The sequence below is a fragment of the Coenobita brevimanus genome, chromosome 26, assembly GCF_032717465.1.
Source record: "Coenobita brevimanus isolate Jiangsu-jjx chromosome 26, ASM3271746v2, whole genome shotgun sequence".
Taxonomy (NCBI): Eukaryota; Metazoa; Arthropoda; class Malacostraca; order Decapoda; family Coenobitidae; genus Coenobita; species Coenobita brevimanus.
Genome location: NC_136979.1, coordinates 48,967,629 through 48,981,455, shown reverse-complemented (window position 1 = coordinate 48,981,455; position 13,827 = coordinate 48,967,629). Strand labels below are relative to the sequence as shown.

General features: G+C 43.2%; 1 protein-coding gene across 1 annotated transcript in view; it reads right to left on the bottom strand.

Annotated features, from left to right (window-relative positions):
• Positions 1-13,827, bottom strand: part of LOC145394038 (uncharacterized) — a 160,440-nt gene that overhangs the window by 76,608 nt on the left and 70,005 nt on the right. The window contains exon 2 of the mRNA XM_080268008.1: positions 3,858-3,984. Coding sequence (XP_080124134.1) covers positions 3,858-3,984 — 127 coding nt within the window. The remainder of the gene's footprint in view (positions 1-3,857; positions 3,985-13,827) is intronic.

Here is a 13,827-nt window from a genome sequence, read left to right as displayed (position 1 = left end):
ATCGCTACGACCACACAAAATACCTACAGCTTTTTTTATTTTTTTAACATTTGGCAGAGATCCCTAACCCCCTTTCAATTCATATGATGGCGAAGTGTAGTCAGAGTGGATGGCTGATCTGACTAGTAACCATGGAGACTCGTTCCTACCTCATCGAATTTCACACAGCCACGACTCAGTTTTCAGGTTACCATTTTTTTGCCCAGTTCCGTCAGCTAAAAAAAATACTGACCTGGTAATTTGATATCCGTGCTTCTAATCCCGTGTATTAAGGGATCTGACTGCAATTTGTTTCAGTGCTAGAGGGCCTTCGCGTGGTGGCACTGGTATGAGGCGGTGGACCTGCCTGATTATACAAAAGTCCCTCAGTCCCCTCTCTATCCCCCCAAAAAGGATAGTGGAGGATAAGGGTAACATTAGCCTGCAGTCCACGGGGTCACGTTCAGATGAGCTTAGGGATGCAGCGACTATACTCTTTCTACTCTAACTTATCTCAGATTTATGTCCTTTTGTATCTTATTTTACATATTTCAGTGGTAGAAAAAGGCAATGCTACGACTCAATATCTTTTCCATAGCACTTCTTCGTGACTAGCATCAAATTCTTGCCTTGATCTGTTACAGCTCAGCACTGAATATGGAGGGATGACAGTTTAGGTCGATAGCGAAAATGGCATATTACTACTACAATTACTACTACCACTACCACTATTTTTTCCATAAGGTCACTATCACGGCACGAAAAATCATTACTGTTACCATACACGATACTATATGAAGTTAACACACACACACACACATACACACACACAAACACACACACACACACACACACACACACACACACACACACACAAACCTCCACTCTGCAAAAATCTTTCTCAGTCTGCCTCTCTCTCCACCCAAAATTCCGCTCCATAAAACGCAACATGTCAATTGTAAAGGAATTTTAAAAAGAAATATACTAAGTTTTTTCGCTTTTTCTTTCGACTCTGTTTGGATGGGGGATACATTCATGGGATTTTAGCTTATAGTATTACAAAAAAAAATGAACACCACTACCACCATCACCTACACCACCACACAACCACCTCACCACACACACACACACACTACCACACAACACAGCACCACAACTACCCCCCCCCCTACCACACTACCACTGCGGTACACCTTTCCGATCTGGTCTCAATTAAGGTGATATGTGAGAGAGAGGGAGCGTCTGGCGAAGAGGGGAAAAATGAAAGAGGTGCAGATAGAGAGGGTGAGAGAGTAAAGTGAAAAAAGGAGAGAGAGAGAGAGAGAGAGAGAGAGAGATTAACTGGTGATGAAAGCCAATCCGTCTTCATCAAAAACTGTTAACTTAATGAAGAGAATTTTTAAGCCCTCACTATCAGAGAGAGAGAGAGAGAGAGAAATTCGTGGAAAAACAATTCTTTCGCCTATTAAAAACCGTTTAACTTAAAGAAGACGGTCTCTAAATCCCTCCCCATCAGAGTCCTCTCCTAAGCTGAAACATCCTCTGAAGCAACAAGAATAAATTTGTGCCTGTAACATGACTTAAATCGTTGGCCATTAAAAAGAAGAAAACTCATGCTGTAGTCAGTGTGTATCTGTACAGTATGTAGGTAGGTAGGTAGGTAGGTAGGTGGGTACATTCGCTGAAACCTGGTAATTACAGTCATCTTCGGAGACCCCCTTGGCAATGAAAGGGTTAATAAAGACTATTTCTAACCCCGGCACTTCTATACCATTCTCTTCATCTTTAAAAAACCGTCTGGAGATCGTCACAACAAAAACTTAAAACCGTCATTGTCCTGAGAAGAAATAAAGGGACTGAATACGCAGTCGTCTCCAAAGTTCCCCCTCACTGCAGACAGAATTTCGTAGTACGTCGAGTGGTGAGAATCCTAACTAGTTCCTAGTTCCCCCTCTCGTCCATAGATGGTTCTGTCTCTCTCGGCGTTGGTGAAGGTGTATTGGCTTGAGGAGAATTGCGTGCCCTTCCTCGTCAGCGAAAAAACGCAAGACAATAACCGTTTCATTTAATTAGTTAATCGCTTATTTATTCAGAAGTTAACCATGCAATTACTGACGACGTATTTCAGAATTAAAGCGTATTTTGCGTCTCGGACCCTTGTTAATTTTCCTTATTACGCCTCAACCCCTTCACTGCGATGATGTGTGTTTATATTAACTACTAATATATCCCGTCTGTCTTCATCTGACGGAACTGAACCACTCTTAACTCCTTAAATGCTGTTATGGTTACGCGAAATTCAATGATCTTCAGCAATAAGGCAGGAATGAGCCTCCTTGGATATTAGCCAAATCAACCCTCCAGTCTGACTAAGCTTCAATACTAAGTTCTGGTTACATGATATTCAATGACCCTAGGCTATGCGGTAGCAATGAGTCTTCTTGGTTACTAGCCCAATCAACCTCCAATCTGACTACATCTGGCAAAACCAAGCTTAAAGGGGTTACGAATCACTTTGCCAGGTGAATACGAACCGACTATGGACGATATAAGACGCCTTAAGAATAAGAATTATATTTATTGGTAAAAAAGGTAATTACGATTATATTTCTAAAATGGTTATATCTAAGTAGATCTATTCCCTACATGATATATCTATGTCTATCTTCTAATCTATGTAAAATAATCTGGGGTAGTATGATGAACACAAAAATATAATCGAGGTGAAGGGGTTGTTTGTTATCTATTTGACACCGAAGCTTGCATCACACACACACACACACACACACGCCTCTCAAAACTGCATCTCCTTTCCTTTTATATCCTCCCAGAAATTTAACACAATTTAAATCAACCAAGTACGCACAGAAGTTCAAGAAGAAAATACAGTAGGCGGATACACACACACACACACACACACACACACACACACACAAACAGTGATTGGCGGCCGGGTATACCAATCACGGCAAAGTGGAAGTGCTGTTGCTGTGAGATTCCTGGGAAAAAAAATGAAAAGCAAAAAAAAAAAAAGATGGTGAGGAAGTAGCAGTGGCGTTCCTACAAGCGTCCTGGGAAAAAATGGAAAAGAAAAATAACGGGGGAAGTGGAAGAGGTGCGGCTCCAAGCTTCCTGGGAGAAAAAAAGAGAGAGAAAAATAGGAGGGGGAGTGGAAGTTGTGTCTCCAAGCTTCCTGGAAAAAAAAATAAGTATGATGTCACTTACGAATATAACTTACATTCACGTGTATTTCAAACGCTCCCACGCATACCCTCTGCAGTAGATAAATTTTGCATCTATCACAGAAATATGTGGCGGGATATTAAGTATGCTAAATATGTCGATAGTACAGGAGGGAAAATTCAGAAAAATAAATCAATAGAAGAAAAGCTGTTATTGTAGTGTGTGTGTGTGTGTGTGTGTGTGTGTGTGTGTGTGTGTGTGTGTGTGTGTGTGTGTGTGTGTGTGTGTGTGTGTGTGTGTGTGTGTGTGTGTGTGTGTGTACGTAAAACTAACCCACAACACCCTCCATACAATGCACACATATCCCACCCAGCGGTAAGTGATGTGATGGGTCAATTTGCATAACAAGTGAATAAAACCCCACTACATTAATTACATCACCATCATGACACTGTATGCATGAGTGATGGAGGGGGAGATGAAAGAGAGTGTGGTGATTGCAATGGAGAAAGTGGTGATGATGATGATGATTACTGCTGCTGCTGTTACTACTACTACTACTACTATTATACCCAGCCATTTCTCCAGTCATGATATCCCAGTTCATCATCATCATCATCATCATCATCATCAATAAGTCAACAACTTCACCATCATCATCATTCTCATATAACTCAGGTACTGGACTAACTAACCTGGCGATAGGCTTGGGGTTTCCTGCCTTGTACCAGAGGACCAGTTTGGGCAGGTCGGCGGGGTCACGCGGCGTTAGGTAGCAGGTCAAGTCAACGGGGCGACCCGCGATGCCAGTCACTGACCATACTGGAAAAAGGAAAGAGGGAAGAATTAAGTGACTAATTCTCTGACTGTAAAATTATTACACACTCACACACACACACACACACACACACACACACACACGTAAGTTCAACCTGCTGGTATGGGCGTAAGTGTGCTGTCAATGCTACTATTTCCCTTTAAGTTATCCATCCACACTTCAATATCGCGACACAACTACCAAGCATGGGAGTTTAAGGTGAAAGGCGTATCATACAAAATATATCGCTAAGGAGAATGTGCCAGGGAGCCTCCAAACCACACGAGACGATCCCCCCCCCCCTTGGTGTTCAAAATAATGGTACCGTAATTATTTTAAGTAAACTGCCTTGTTACTTAAGGATTGCACTTCATGACTATCCTTCCTCCGTTGTGCGATTATGCTGGGGTTATCATCATCGTCGTCGTCATCATCATCATCATCATCATCATCCCTCTCCACGCCATCCTCTCACTCCGTCTCAAGGCATCCATTTCGTCATTAAAGTTGCCCATCTGGTATTGCTTCCCCCCTCCCAACCCCATCACCACTGCACACCACCCTGCTTCATGGTGTGTGTGTGTGTGTGTGTGTGTGTGTGTGTGTGTGTGTGTGTGTGTGTGTGTGTGTGTGTGAGAGAGAGAGAGAGAGAGAGAGAGAGAGAGAGACCGACCACCTGAACCGTCATTCTTATCCTCATCCCGGGACATTCTCTCTCTCTCTCTCTCTCTCTCTCTCTCTCTCTCTCTCTCTCTCTCTCTCTCTCTCTCTCTCAATGGGCAAGTTTACTAACGAAATGACAATCTTGAGATGGAGCGAGAAGTTGGGGTGGAGGGGACGTGGTATATGCACAAGGTCTGATCAGTTTAGATTAGATTAAGTAAAGTTAGGTTAGATTAGTTTAAGTAAAGTTAGGTTACACTAGGTTAGGTTTGGTTAAGATAAGTTACGTTAAGCTTAAGAAAGATTGGATTATTGTCAGTGTAAAGTTAGATTAAGTTAGCCAATAATATATGGGAACTGAGTCTGTGTGGAAGAGGGTAGGTCGGATTAGGCCAAGTTAGGTTAGGTTAGGAGGGGAATGAGAATTTGTGCGGGGTGGTGGCGGGGTCAAGATGGGTCATAAAAGGTCATACTAAGTTAATCAAGTTTAGATTAAGTTAGGCTACGTTAGGTTATGCGGGAAATGAGAGGGCGAGCTAGGTTAATTTGCTCCATAAAGGATCAGACAGAGGGATAATTAAGACAGCCTGCATGAACGATTATATGACTTAATTACAGGTGGCAGATGTCTTGATTCCCCCCCCCCTTCTCTCTCTCTCTCTCAATCATTCCTCTGCTGGTCTTCCTCTGTCTCCCTCCTTTTCTTTCCTTCCTTTTCTCCTTTCTTCCCTTCCTTTATATCTCCTTCAATCCTCCCCCTCCTCCCCTCTCCTTATCTTCCTCCTACCTCCCTCTCTCTCCCTCTTCCCCTCCCTCCCTTCCTCCCCCTCCTTCTGGGCTTTATTGCTTCTCCCCTCCTCCCTCCCTCCCTCTAATTCTCTTCCTCCCTCCGTCATCTTTCTTCCTCCCTCCTCCACCCATCCATTTTATTGCCCTTCTCCATTCTCTCTCTCTCTCTCTCTCTCTCTCTCTCTCTCTCTCTCTCTCATTTTATTGCCCTTTTCCCCTCTTCTCTTTACATCTCTAATTCCATTTTTCTCCCTTCCCTTCCCTACATCTCGCTCACTTCTTAACTCTCTCTCTCTCTCTCTCTCTTTCGATAGTTTTTCTCCTATTCCTCCCCTCATTGATTTTTATTCCTCCTTCCCTCCCTCCATATCTCCCTCCTTCCCTCCCTCCTTCCCTCCCTCTATTATTTCCCTCCTGTTCCGTCCTCCTCCCCTCTGTTCCTTCTCCTTCCCTCCTCATTCATTTACATTCCTCCTTCCTTTCCAAAACCAATTTGTACTTTTTCATATACTTTCTTTTCTTTCGTCTATATTTTCATTATTATCTCTCCCTCCCTCCCTCTCTCTCCCTCCAGTACTCTCCTCCCTGACCCATTAAAGTGAGGAAACTATCGGTGAAAGACAGTCTGCCCCGGGACACTATAAACAGTTTTACTTGAGAGAGAGAGAGAGAGAGAGAGAGAGAGAGAGAGAGAGAGAGAGAGAGAGAGAGAGAGAGAGAGAGAGAGAGAGAGAGAGAGAGAGAGAGAGAGAGAGAGAGAGAGATTTTTTTCGAAATCCCCCTTTCGGTACTCTCACTCTCTCCCACCCCACCCTCTCTCACACCTTATTTTTCTTTCTCCTTATTTACCTTTCTCTTTCTCCCTTCACCTCGTCCTTATCCATGTTCTCATTCCTTATCATTTCTTCCTTCTTCCTCTTCCTTCCTTCTCCATCCTGTCCTCCTTTCTTCCTTCCTTGTACATATTTTCTCTCCTTTCCTCACCTTTCTCTCTCTCTCTCTCTCTCTCTCTCTCTCTTCCTTTTCCTTCCTCTCTCCCCTCCTTCCTTATTCCTCTTTCTCATTCTCATCCCTTCTCTCTTCCCTGCCTCCATACCTCTCAATCTTCCTCCCTTCCTGCTTGCCTGCTAATCTGCCTATCATCCCTGCCTGCCAGCCTGCCTCGCCTCCCTCTCTGCCTGCCTTCCTATCTTTCTGAGTCTCTACCTCTGCCTGTCTCTCTTCCTCTCTCATTACCTACCGAATGATCTTCCTCCTTATCTATCTGCCTTATCAGTCTGTTTGTCTCTTTATCTATGTACCTAATGTTATCTGCCTACCTTCAAACCTACCCATCTACCTTCTTACTTATCTACTTCTCCACCCCTCTCCCTGCCAGCCTGCCTGCATATCTACCTCCAAACCCACATGCCTACCCGCCTATCTACCTCCAATCCTACCTGCCTGCGTTCCTACCTACCTACCTACAGCCCTGCCTGTCTGCCTACCTCCCTGCCTGCCTGCCTGCCTGCCTGCCTGATGACCAGTTGTACACACTAATGATGCTCTCAGAGTCCGCGTCTTTACCTGTATCCCTCATTCTCTCTTTATGCCCTGTATCTTTCTTTCTCCTTTCTCTTACCTCTCATCACTATTATATATTTTTTTCTCTCTCTCTCTAATCTACTTCTCTTCCATCATTCCCCTAATCTTCTTCCTCTCTTTCTCTCTTATCTCTGGTGTATCTCTTTATCTCTAGTCTCTTGTTCTAATTTGTCATATCTCTCTCTTCTATTTTTCTTAAGTTTCCTGTTTTTCATTTTGTCTCTTGATCGTTCGTCTGTCTCTCCTAATTCGTCTCTGCTACCTCAGTCTCTCTCTCTATCAATGTCACTTTCCTTCTGTCTCTATAAATCTCTTTCTTAATTACCTCCTGCTCAGTGTCTCTCTCTCTCTCTCTAAGTCCCAGGTTTTAATGCTCCTTTACAACAGTCATTTGATTTATCTCAGCTTTCTCTCCCTCCCTCCCTATTCTTCTCTCTTTTTCTCCCTCCCTTCCCCTCTCTCTCTCTCTCATTATCTCATCCACCTCTCTCTGCATCTCTCACTCCCTCCATCCATCCCTCCCTCCCTACCTCCCTCTCCCTCTCATTCCTCCCTTCCTCTTATCTCTCCCTGCCTCTTCTACCTAACCATTTCACTTCTCCCTTCCTCCTTCCTTCCCTCCCTCCTTACCTGCCTACCTACTTAATTACCTACTTGCCTACCTACCTCCTTTCCTTCCCCTCCAACTTTCCACTCTCTCTCTCTCTCTCTCTCTCTCTCTCTCTCTCTCTCTCTCTCTCTCTCTCACATCCCCTTCCCATGGGCGTGGTTAAGAAATCTTGAAAATAATGAACGAAGGGAGAGAGAGAGAGAGAGAGAGAGAGAGAGAGAATCACCTTCCACCTCCTCAGTCCATCCACACCACACCAACCACACCACCATACCACACTGCCACGCCAACTAACACCACCACTACCATACCATAACTAATACCACACATAAAACCAAACAACCACGCGAGCACACGCACACGCACACACACACACACACACACACAACCTCCTACACACACACACACACACACACACACACAACCTCCTACACACACACACACACACACAACCTCCTACACACACACACACACACATCCCCCTAACACACAACCCCTCAAACAGAAACAGAAAAAGAAATCTGACCAATACAAACCAATTCAAAAGATATTTCAAATCAGATAAAGAATTAGCTCAACACGAATGCAAAAAAAAAAAAAAAAAAAAAAAATATCTCAAAAGCCTTTCAACTGTCAATGCGATCTCTTTCAAAAATTCTCCATCTCTTCGTCGCAATGGGGCGCAGAGGAGGATTTACTGCGCAGAATCCTCCTCACTGCGCATATTCCTCTTTGATTGTGCATTATCCGACGGGGTTGCAGGGATTTTTGTGCAAACACTGCTGGATAAAAGAGATGGGCAGCGTGTTTCGACAATGCAATGATTCGGTAGGTTTTTAAATGTGCTTTTTGGATTTGAATGTATACGCTATGCTTCTGACGGACTGGTATATGTATGCCCTATATCGGGAGGGGATAATAATAATAATAATAATAATAATAATAATAAATAATAATAATAATAATAATAATAACGGCGAAGATGATTACTACTACTACTATTACTACTACCAGTACTACTACTACTACTACTACTACTACTAATAATAATAATAATAATAATAATAACAAACACCCCAACATTATTCCCACACTGAGCTCCCTGTCATCCATCCTTTCGTCTGAGGGCCATAAAGATGCTCACCTCAAGCTTTTTAAACTAAGACAAATTGTTGGATAATGCAGGTGGGCGGCAGGCAGGGGGTTAGGGCAGGCAGGGTGAGGCAGGAAGGGGTTAGAAGGGCAGGCAGGGTGAGGCAGGAAGGGGTTAGAAGGGCAGGCAGGAAGGCAGGGTGGGGCAGAAAGAGGGTTAGAAGGGCAGGCAGACAGGCAGGGTGTGGTAGGAAGGCAGGGAGATGGTGTGACAGAGAGGCAAGGAGACAGGGTAGTAGGCAGGAAGGTAAATAAGCAGACAGACAGGGAGAGGCAGGGTGTGGTACAAAGGCAGCGTGAGGCAAGGACGTAGGGTGATAGGAAGGGCGGTAGGCAGATGGGAAGGCAGCGCGAGGTAGGGTGGTAGGAGGGTAAGCAACAGGAAGGGAGGAGGTTGGGGTAGACGTGGAAGCAAGATGGGCAGGTAGAAAAAAGAATAAGACGAAGGAAGGAAGGAGGGAAGGAATGAAAAGCAGGAAGATGATGAAGTTCGGCAATGGAAGGAGGAAGGAAGGACGAAATGAAGACTGGAAGGAATGCAGGGAGATACGAGGACGACGAAGGAAGGAAGGAAGAAGGAAGGGTGACAGAAGAGAAGAAGGCAAGCAAGAGAGATGGAAAGGTGAGAGATAAGGAAAAAAAAAGAAGGAAGGAGAGGTGGTGTAGGTGTTAATAAAGACTGAAAGACAGGCAGGTAGGAAGGGAGGTAGGCAGAAGTGGTGGCTGAAGTAGGTAGGCAGGAATGGACGGAGGTAGGGAGGAGGGCAGGGAGAAAATTAGGATGGAATGTGGGGAGGTAGGCAGGCAAGAATAATGGAGGGTAGGTAGGTATTTAAGCAGGAAATAGGGTAGACAGGCAGGTACGCTGGTAGGTGGCACAGGTCAGGTAGTGATGAAAGGACAGGCAGGTAGGTGGGTAGTTAGGTTGGTAGGTAAGTAGCAAAGGTCAGGCAGAGAGAGAGAGAGAGAGAGAGAGAGAGAGAGAGAGAGTCATGCAGGTGTACTCATTCACCTGACGTCATGCAGAGGCCATAATATAGTGCATGACCCGTGGTGAGAGGCGAGTGAGGGATAATGGAATGATGGATAGCATGGTGAGAGAGAGAGAGAGAGAGAGAGAGAGAATGACGACTCTCTCTCTCTCTCTCTTACTCAGCGAATGAACCCAGCAACACACGATCGTCAAGTGTGCACTGGAGACACCGAGATACAATACACTAAACGAGACAATCTCTCTCTCTCTCTCTCTCTCTCTCTATCCTCGCGACTTCCACTTCCTTCCCCTACCTTCCTACCTCCTTCCTTCCTTGTGTGCGTGTTGAGGGCGGTGTAAGTCACACACACACACACACACACACACACACACACACACACACACACACACACACACACACACACACTGTTTAACGTACACTAACGCACATATTCGGCATACTTACACGTGTCACAATATTGGAAGCAGGCTCTCTCTCTCTCTCTCTCTCTCTCATTCGACTTACACGTGTCAGAATGTAGTCGACTAGGCTTAACACACACACACACACACACACACACACACACACACACACACACACACACTGGATTTACATACACGTGTTTGGGTGAAGAAGACAGGTCTTAACTTTCACGCCTGGTTTATGTGCGTCTTTAGTTGGTTTGTGTGTGTGTGTGTGTGTGTGTGTGTGTGTGTGTGTGTAACTGTCCAGTATGTATATATCTGTATCATATGTATTTTAAGTATATAAATATGTATATACATATGTCCGTATCTCCACAGTATGAAGGAATTTATCTATCATTCTGTTCTATTTATCTATCAGCAATTACCTAAATATACTTTCTATATCTATATCGCATTTATTTATCTATTTATACATTAATTCACATATTTTCTAACCTCACAATTACTCTCTCATAAATTTTTTCACTCATTAAAATCCTTCCTCTCATGAAAATAGTAAAAAAATAAGAATAAACAAATAAAAACCAATTTGGAAAAATGAAAAAAAATGTATAACCCAGGAAACTCATACAGATCCGAAAATATTACATGATATAAAAAAACTACATACAATGACAATTGTTCTGGTGTGAAATTAATGAACAAATTAACTCCACATCAACAATATTAAATATAAAGGTTAATTAATGTAGAGAGGTAAAGCCCAGGTAGACGATTTTGTAGGGGTAAAGGGTAGTGGAGATGGGGACGGGAGGGGACGGGAGGGGAGGGATGAGTTGGTCTGGGTTGGGGAGGGATGGTTAGTTTAGGTTTGGCTTGGGTTGGGTAGGGTAGGGGAGGGTTGGGGAGAGGAGGGGAAGGGTTGGGCAGGGTAGGATTGGCAAGGCTAGGTTAAATTTAGTTAGTTTAAGGCATGTTAAGTTAAATTAGGTTAGGTTAAGCTATGTTATGTTAAATTCTGTCATTCTATCCTGCAGCTACATGAACTCTTAAAAATGTCTACGGAAATCACACTGCCAGTCTCATTACCAAATTTAAGAGCAACGATGATGATGATGATGACAACGACAGGGACGACGACGATAATGATGATAAGGATACTAATTACTCGCAAAAAAGGAACAACCACAACAATAATAATAACAAATACTAACAAAAATGCGCTAAAATGAAATACTACATATATATATAAAACATTACTAACAGCCAGAATCTTGAGTCAATATAAAAAGCAAGGAGAAAAATGTGAGGAATTTTTAGCAAATATATAGTTATTAATTTCCCGTTACTGTGATATATATATAAAAAAAAAAGTTGCAGGACTAAGAAGATTGCGAGAGAGAGAGAGAGAGAGAGAGAGAGAGAGAGAGAGAGAGAGAGAGAGAATCTGCGTTCAGAAAATGTCTTAGATTAATTGAAAAATGCGTGAATTATCATGAAGATGAAAAAAATGTTCGAAGGATTTTCTATATAAGAGATTGAGGGATTGTGGGTTGTTGGCAAAATTAATAATAATAATAATAATAATAATAATAATAATAATAATAATAACGTAAAAGATTGGTAAATATTACTACACTACACGCAGCTGCACAACACGCACGCACGCACACACACACACACACACACCTCCCCCTTCCCCCCCACCCACTCCCCACCCTACCACACCCACAACCTACTACACAAAGGCAAACTTTTTCCCCTCCCTGTAATACTGCGAAACACAGCCAGTCTCATTTTGCATCACTGTGAGTACCGTGTTTTAAAAAGTATGATGAAGGTGCAACTTGGTCATGTGGTGGGTATGGCTGATTGTGGTAAACTGTGGTAGCTAGAGTGGTAGTCATCATCATTTCATCCCAATGTGATTTTATGGTCTGGTAGCAGTGGTGGTGGGCGCGTTGGTGGTGGTGGTTGTTGTAGTTGGGGTTGTGGTAGTAGTGGTATTTGTGGTGGTGATTGTGGTTGTGGTAGTGGTGCTATTTGTGGTAGAGGTGGTATTTGTGGTAGTAGTGGTGTTTGTGGTAGTGGTTAGTTGTGACAATGGTGAGTGGTGATGGTGGCAGAAGTATCTGTGGCGGCAGAGGTAGTTGAGGTGGTGGTGGTGGCTGTGAAAATGGTACTGTTTGAGGCAATGGTTGTTTATGTAATTTCAGCATGAAGTAGATATAGTGGTAGAAATAGTTAGTAGTAGTAGTGATGATATTTGTGCTACAGGCATCAGTCAAACCTCTCTCTCTCTCTCTTTCTCTCTCTCTCTCTCTCTCTCTCTCAAGCTGCCAACAATACTCCCAGTGAACTATTTCCCCGCCTCCCTCCTGCCAAGGTTAGGGCAAACTTCAGAGAGCTTGGATCTATACCATCTACACACCACACCACACCACACCATACTGCACCAAACCCTCTTCAATCTCCACACCACACCACACACTACCATACCACGTTACACCACACAATACTTTCTCTACCTCACCACGCATCACATGACACTTGTCTTTCAACCACAACACACACACACACACACACACACACACAAAGCTATTCTCAAACACACATTCAGTCAGCAGAAATAAGCACTATATACTCTCTCTCTCCCTCAAAACAAGGCAGTCACTCGTCAACCTGTCAACCTTCCACTATTTTCTGCATTTCCAGACCTTGCCTTTTCTCACAATTTCTGGGGAAAGAGAGAGAGAGAGAGAGAGAGAGAGAGAGAGAGAGAGAGAGAGAGAGAGAGAGAGAGATTAATTTAGGAGAGTAGAGAAAATGTGCGGAGGAAGAAACGTTAGGGAGAGGAAAGGGTGAGAGAAACAGTTAATGAAAAAGTAGGGTAGGAAAAGGAAGCAATCTGAAGGGGAAGAGAGGAGAGAGGAATGAGATAGAGGGAAGTGAAGGGAAGGAATGGAATTGAAGGAAAGGCAAGGGAAGGGAATGGAGGGAAACGAAGGGGACGGAAGGGAATTTAGGAATGAAAGGAGAGGTGGAAGGCGAGGTTTGGGAAGGAGAGGTCATGACTTTCAATTTTTTTAGTATATCTGATCCCGGAGAGAACAAATGATCCTGCATTATAGATTTGACCTTCAATAACGCAGTACTGTTGCTATATTTAATTGTTACAGATAATTCTAAACCTGATTTAATGCAGATCAGTGTCTATATTCTATGTACTTATGTGTTCTGCCTGAAAATTTGAGTAAAAATGACAAGTTCTTTCAGACAGATCTATTTCATTACATTTTTCTTCTTTGACAAAACCAACTATAACCTTATCTTTATTAATGTTTTTAAAAATGCCTCTTTCTTCGTGCAGTTAAAAATAAAAATGTTGCATGGTAGTATTTATTTTTATTCAAATATTTAATTCAATATTCTCAAACTGCAACATTTATCAACATACTCCTCCACTGCAACATTAATTTATTCTTATCTTCCTCGGCACTTTATTAATACTGTCCTTCATTTATCACAATATTCCCCCTCAATATTCTCCTCTGACAAGTTCCATTAAAATATTTGAAGGAAGGGCCCGTCACCTCCCGAATATTTGGCATAGTTGTTGAGAGAGAAAGAGAGAGAGAGAGGAGAGAG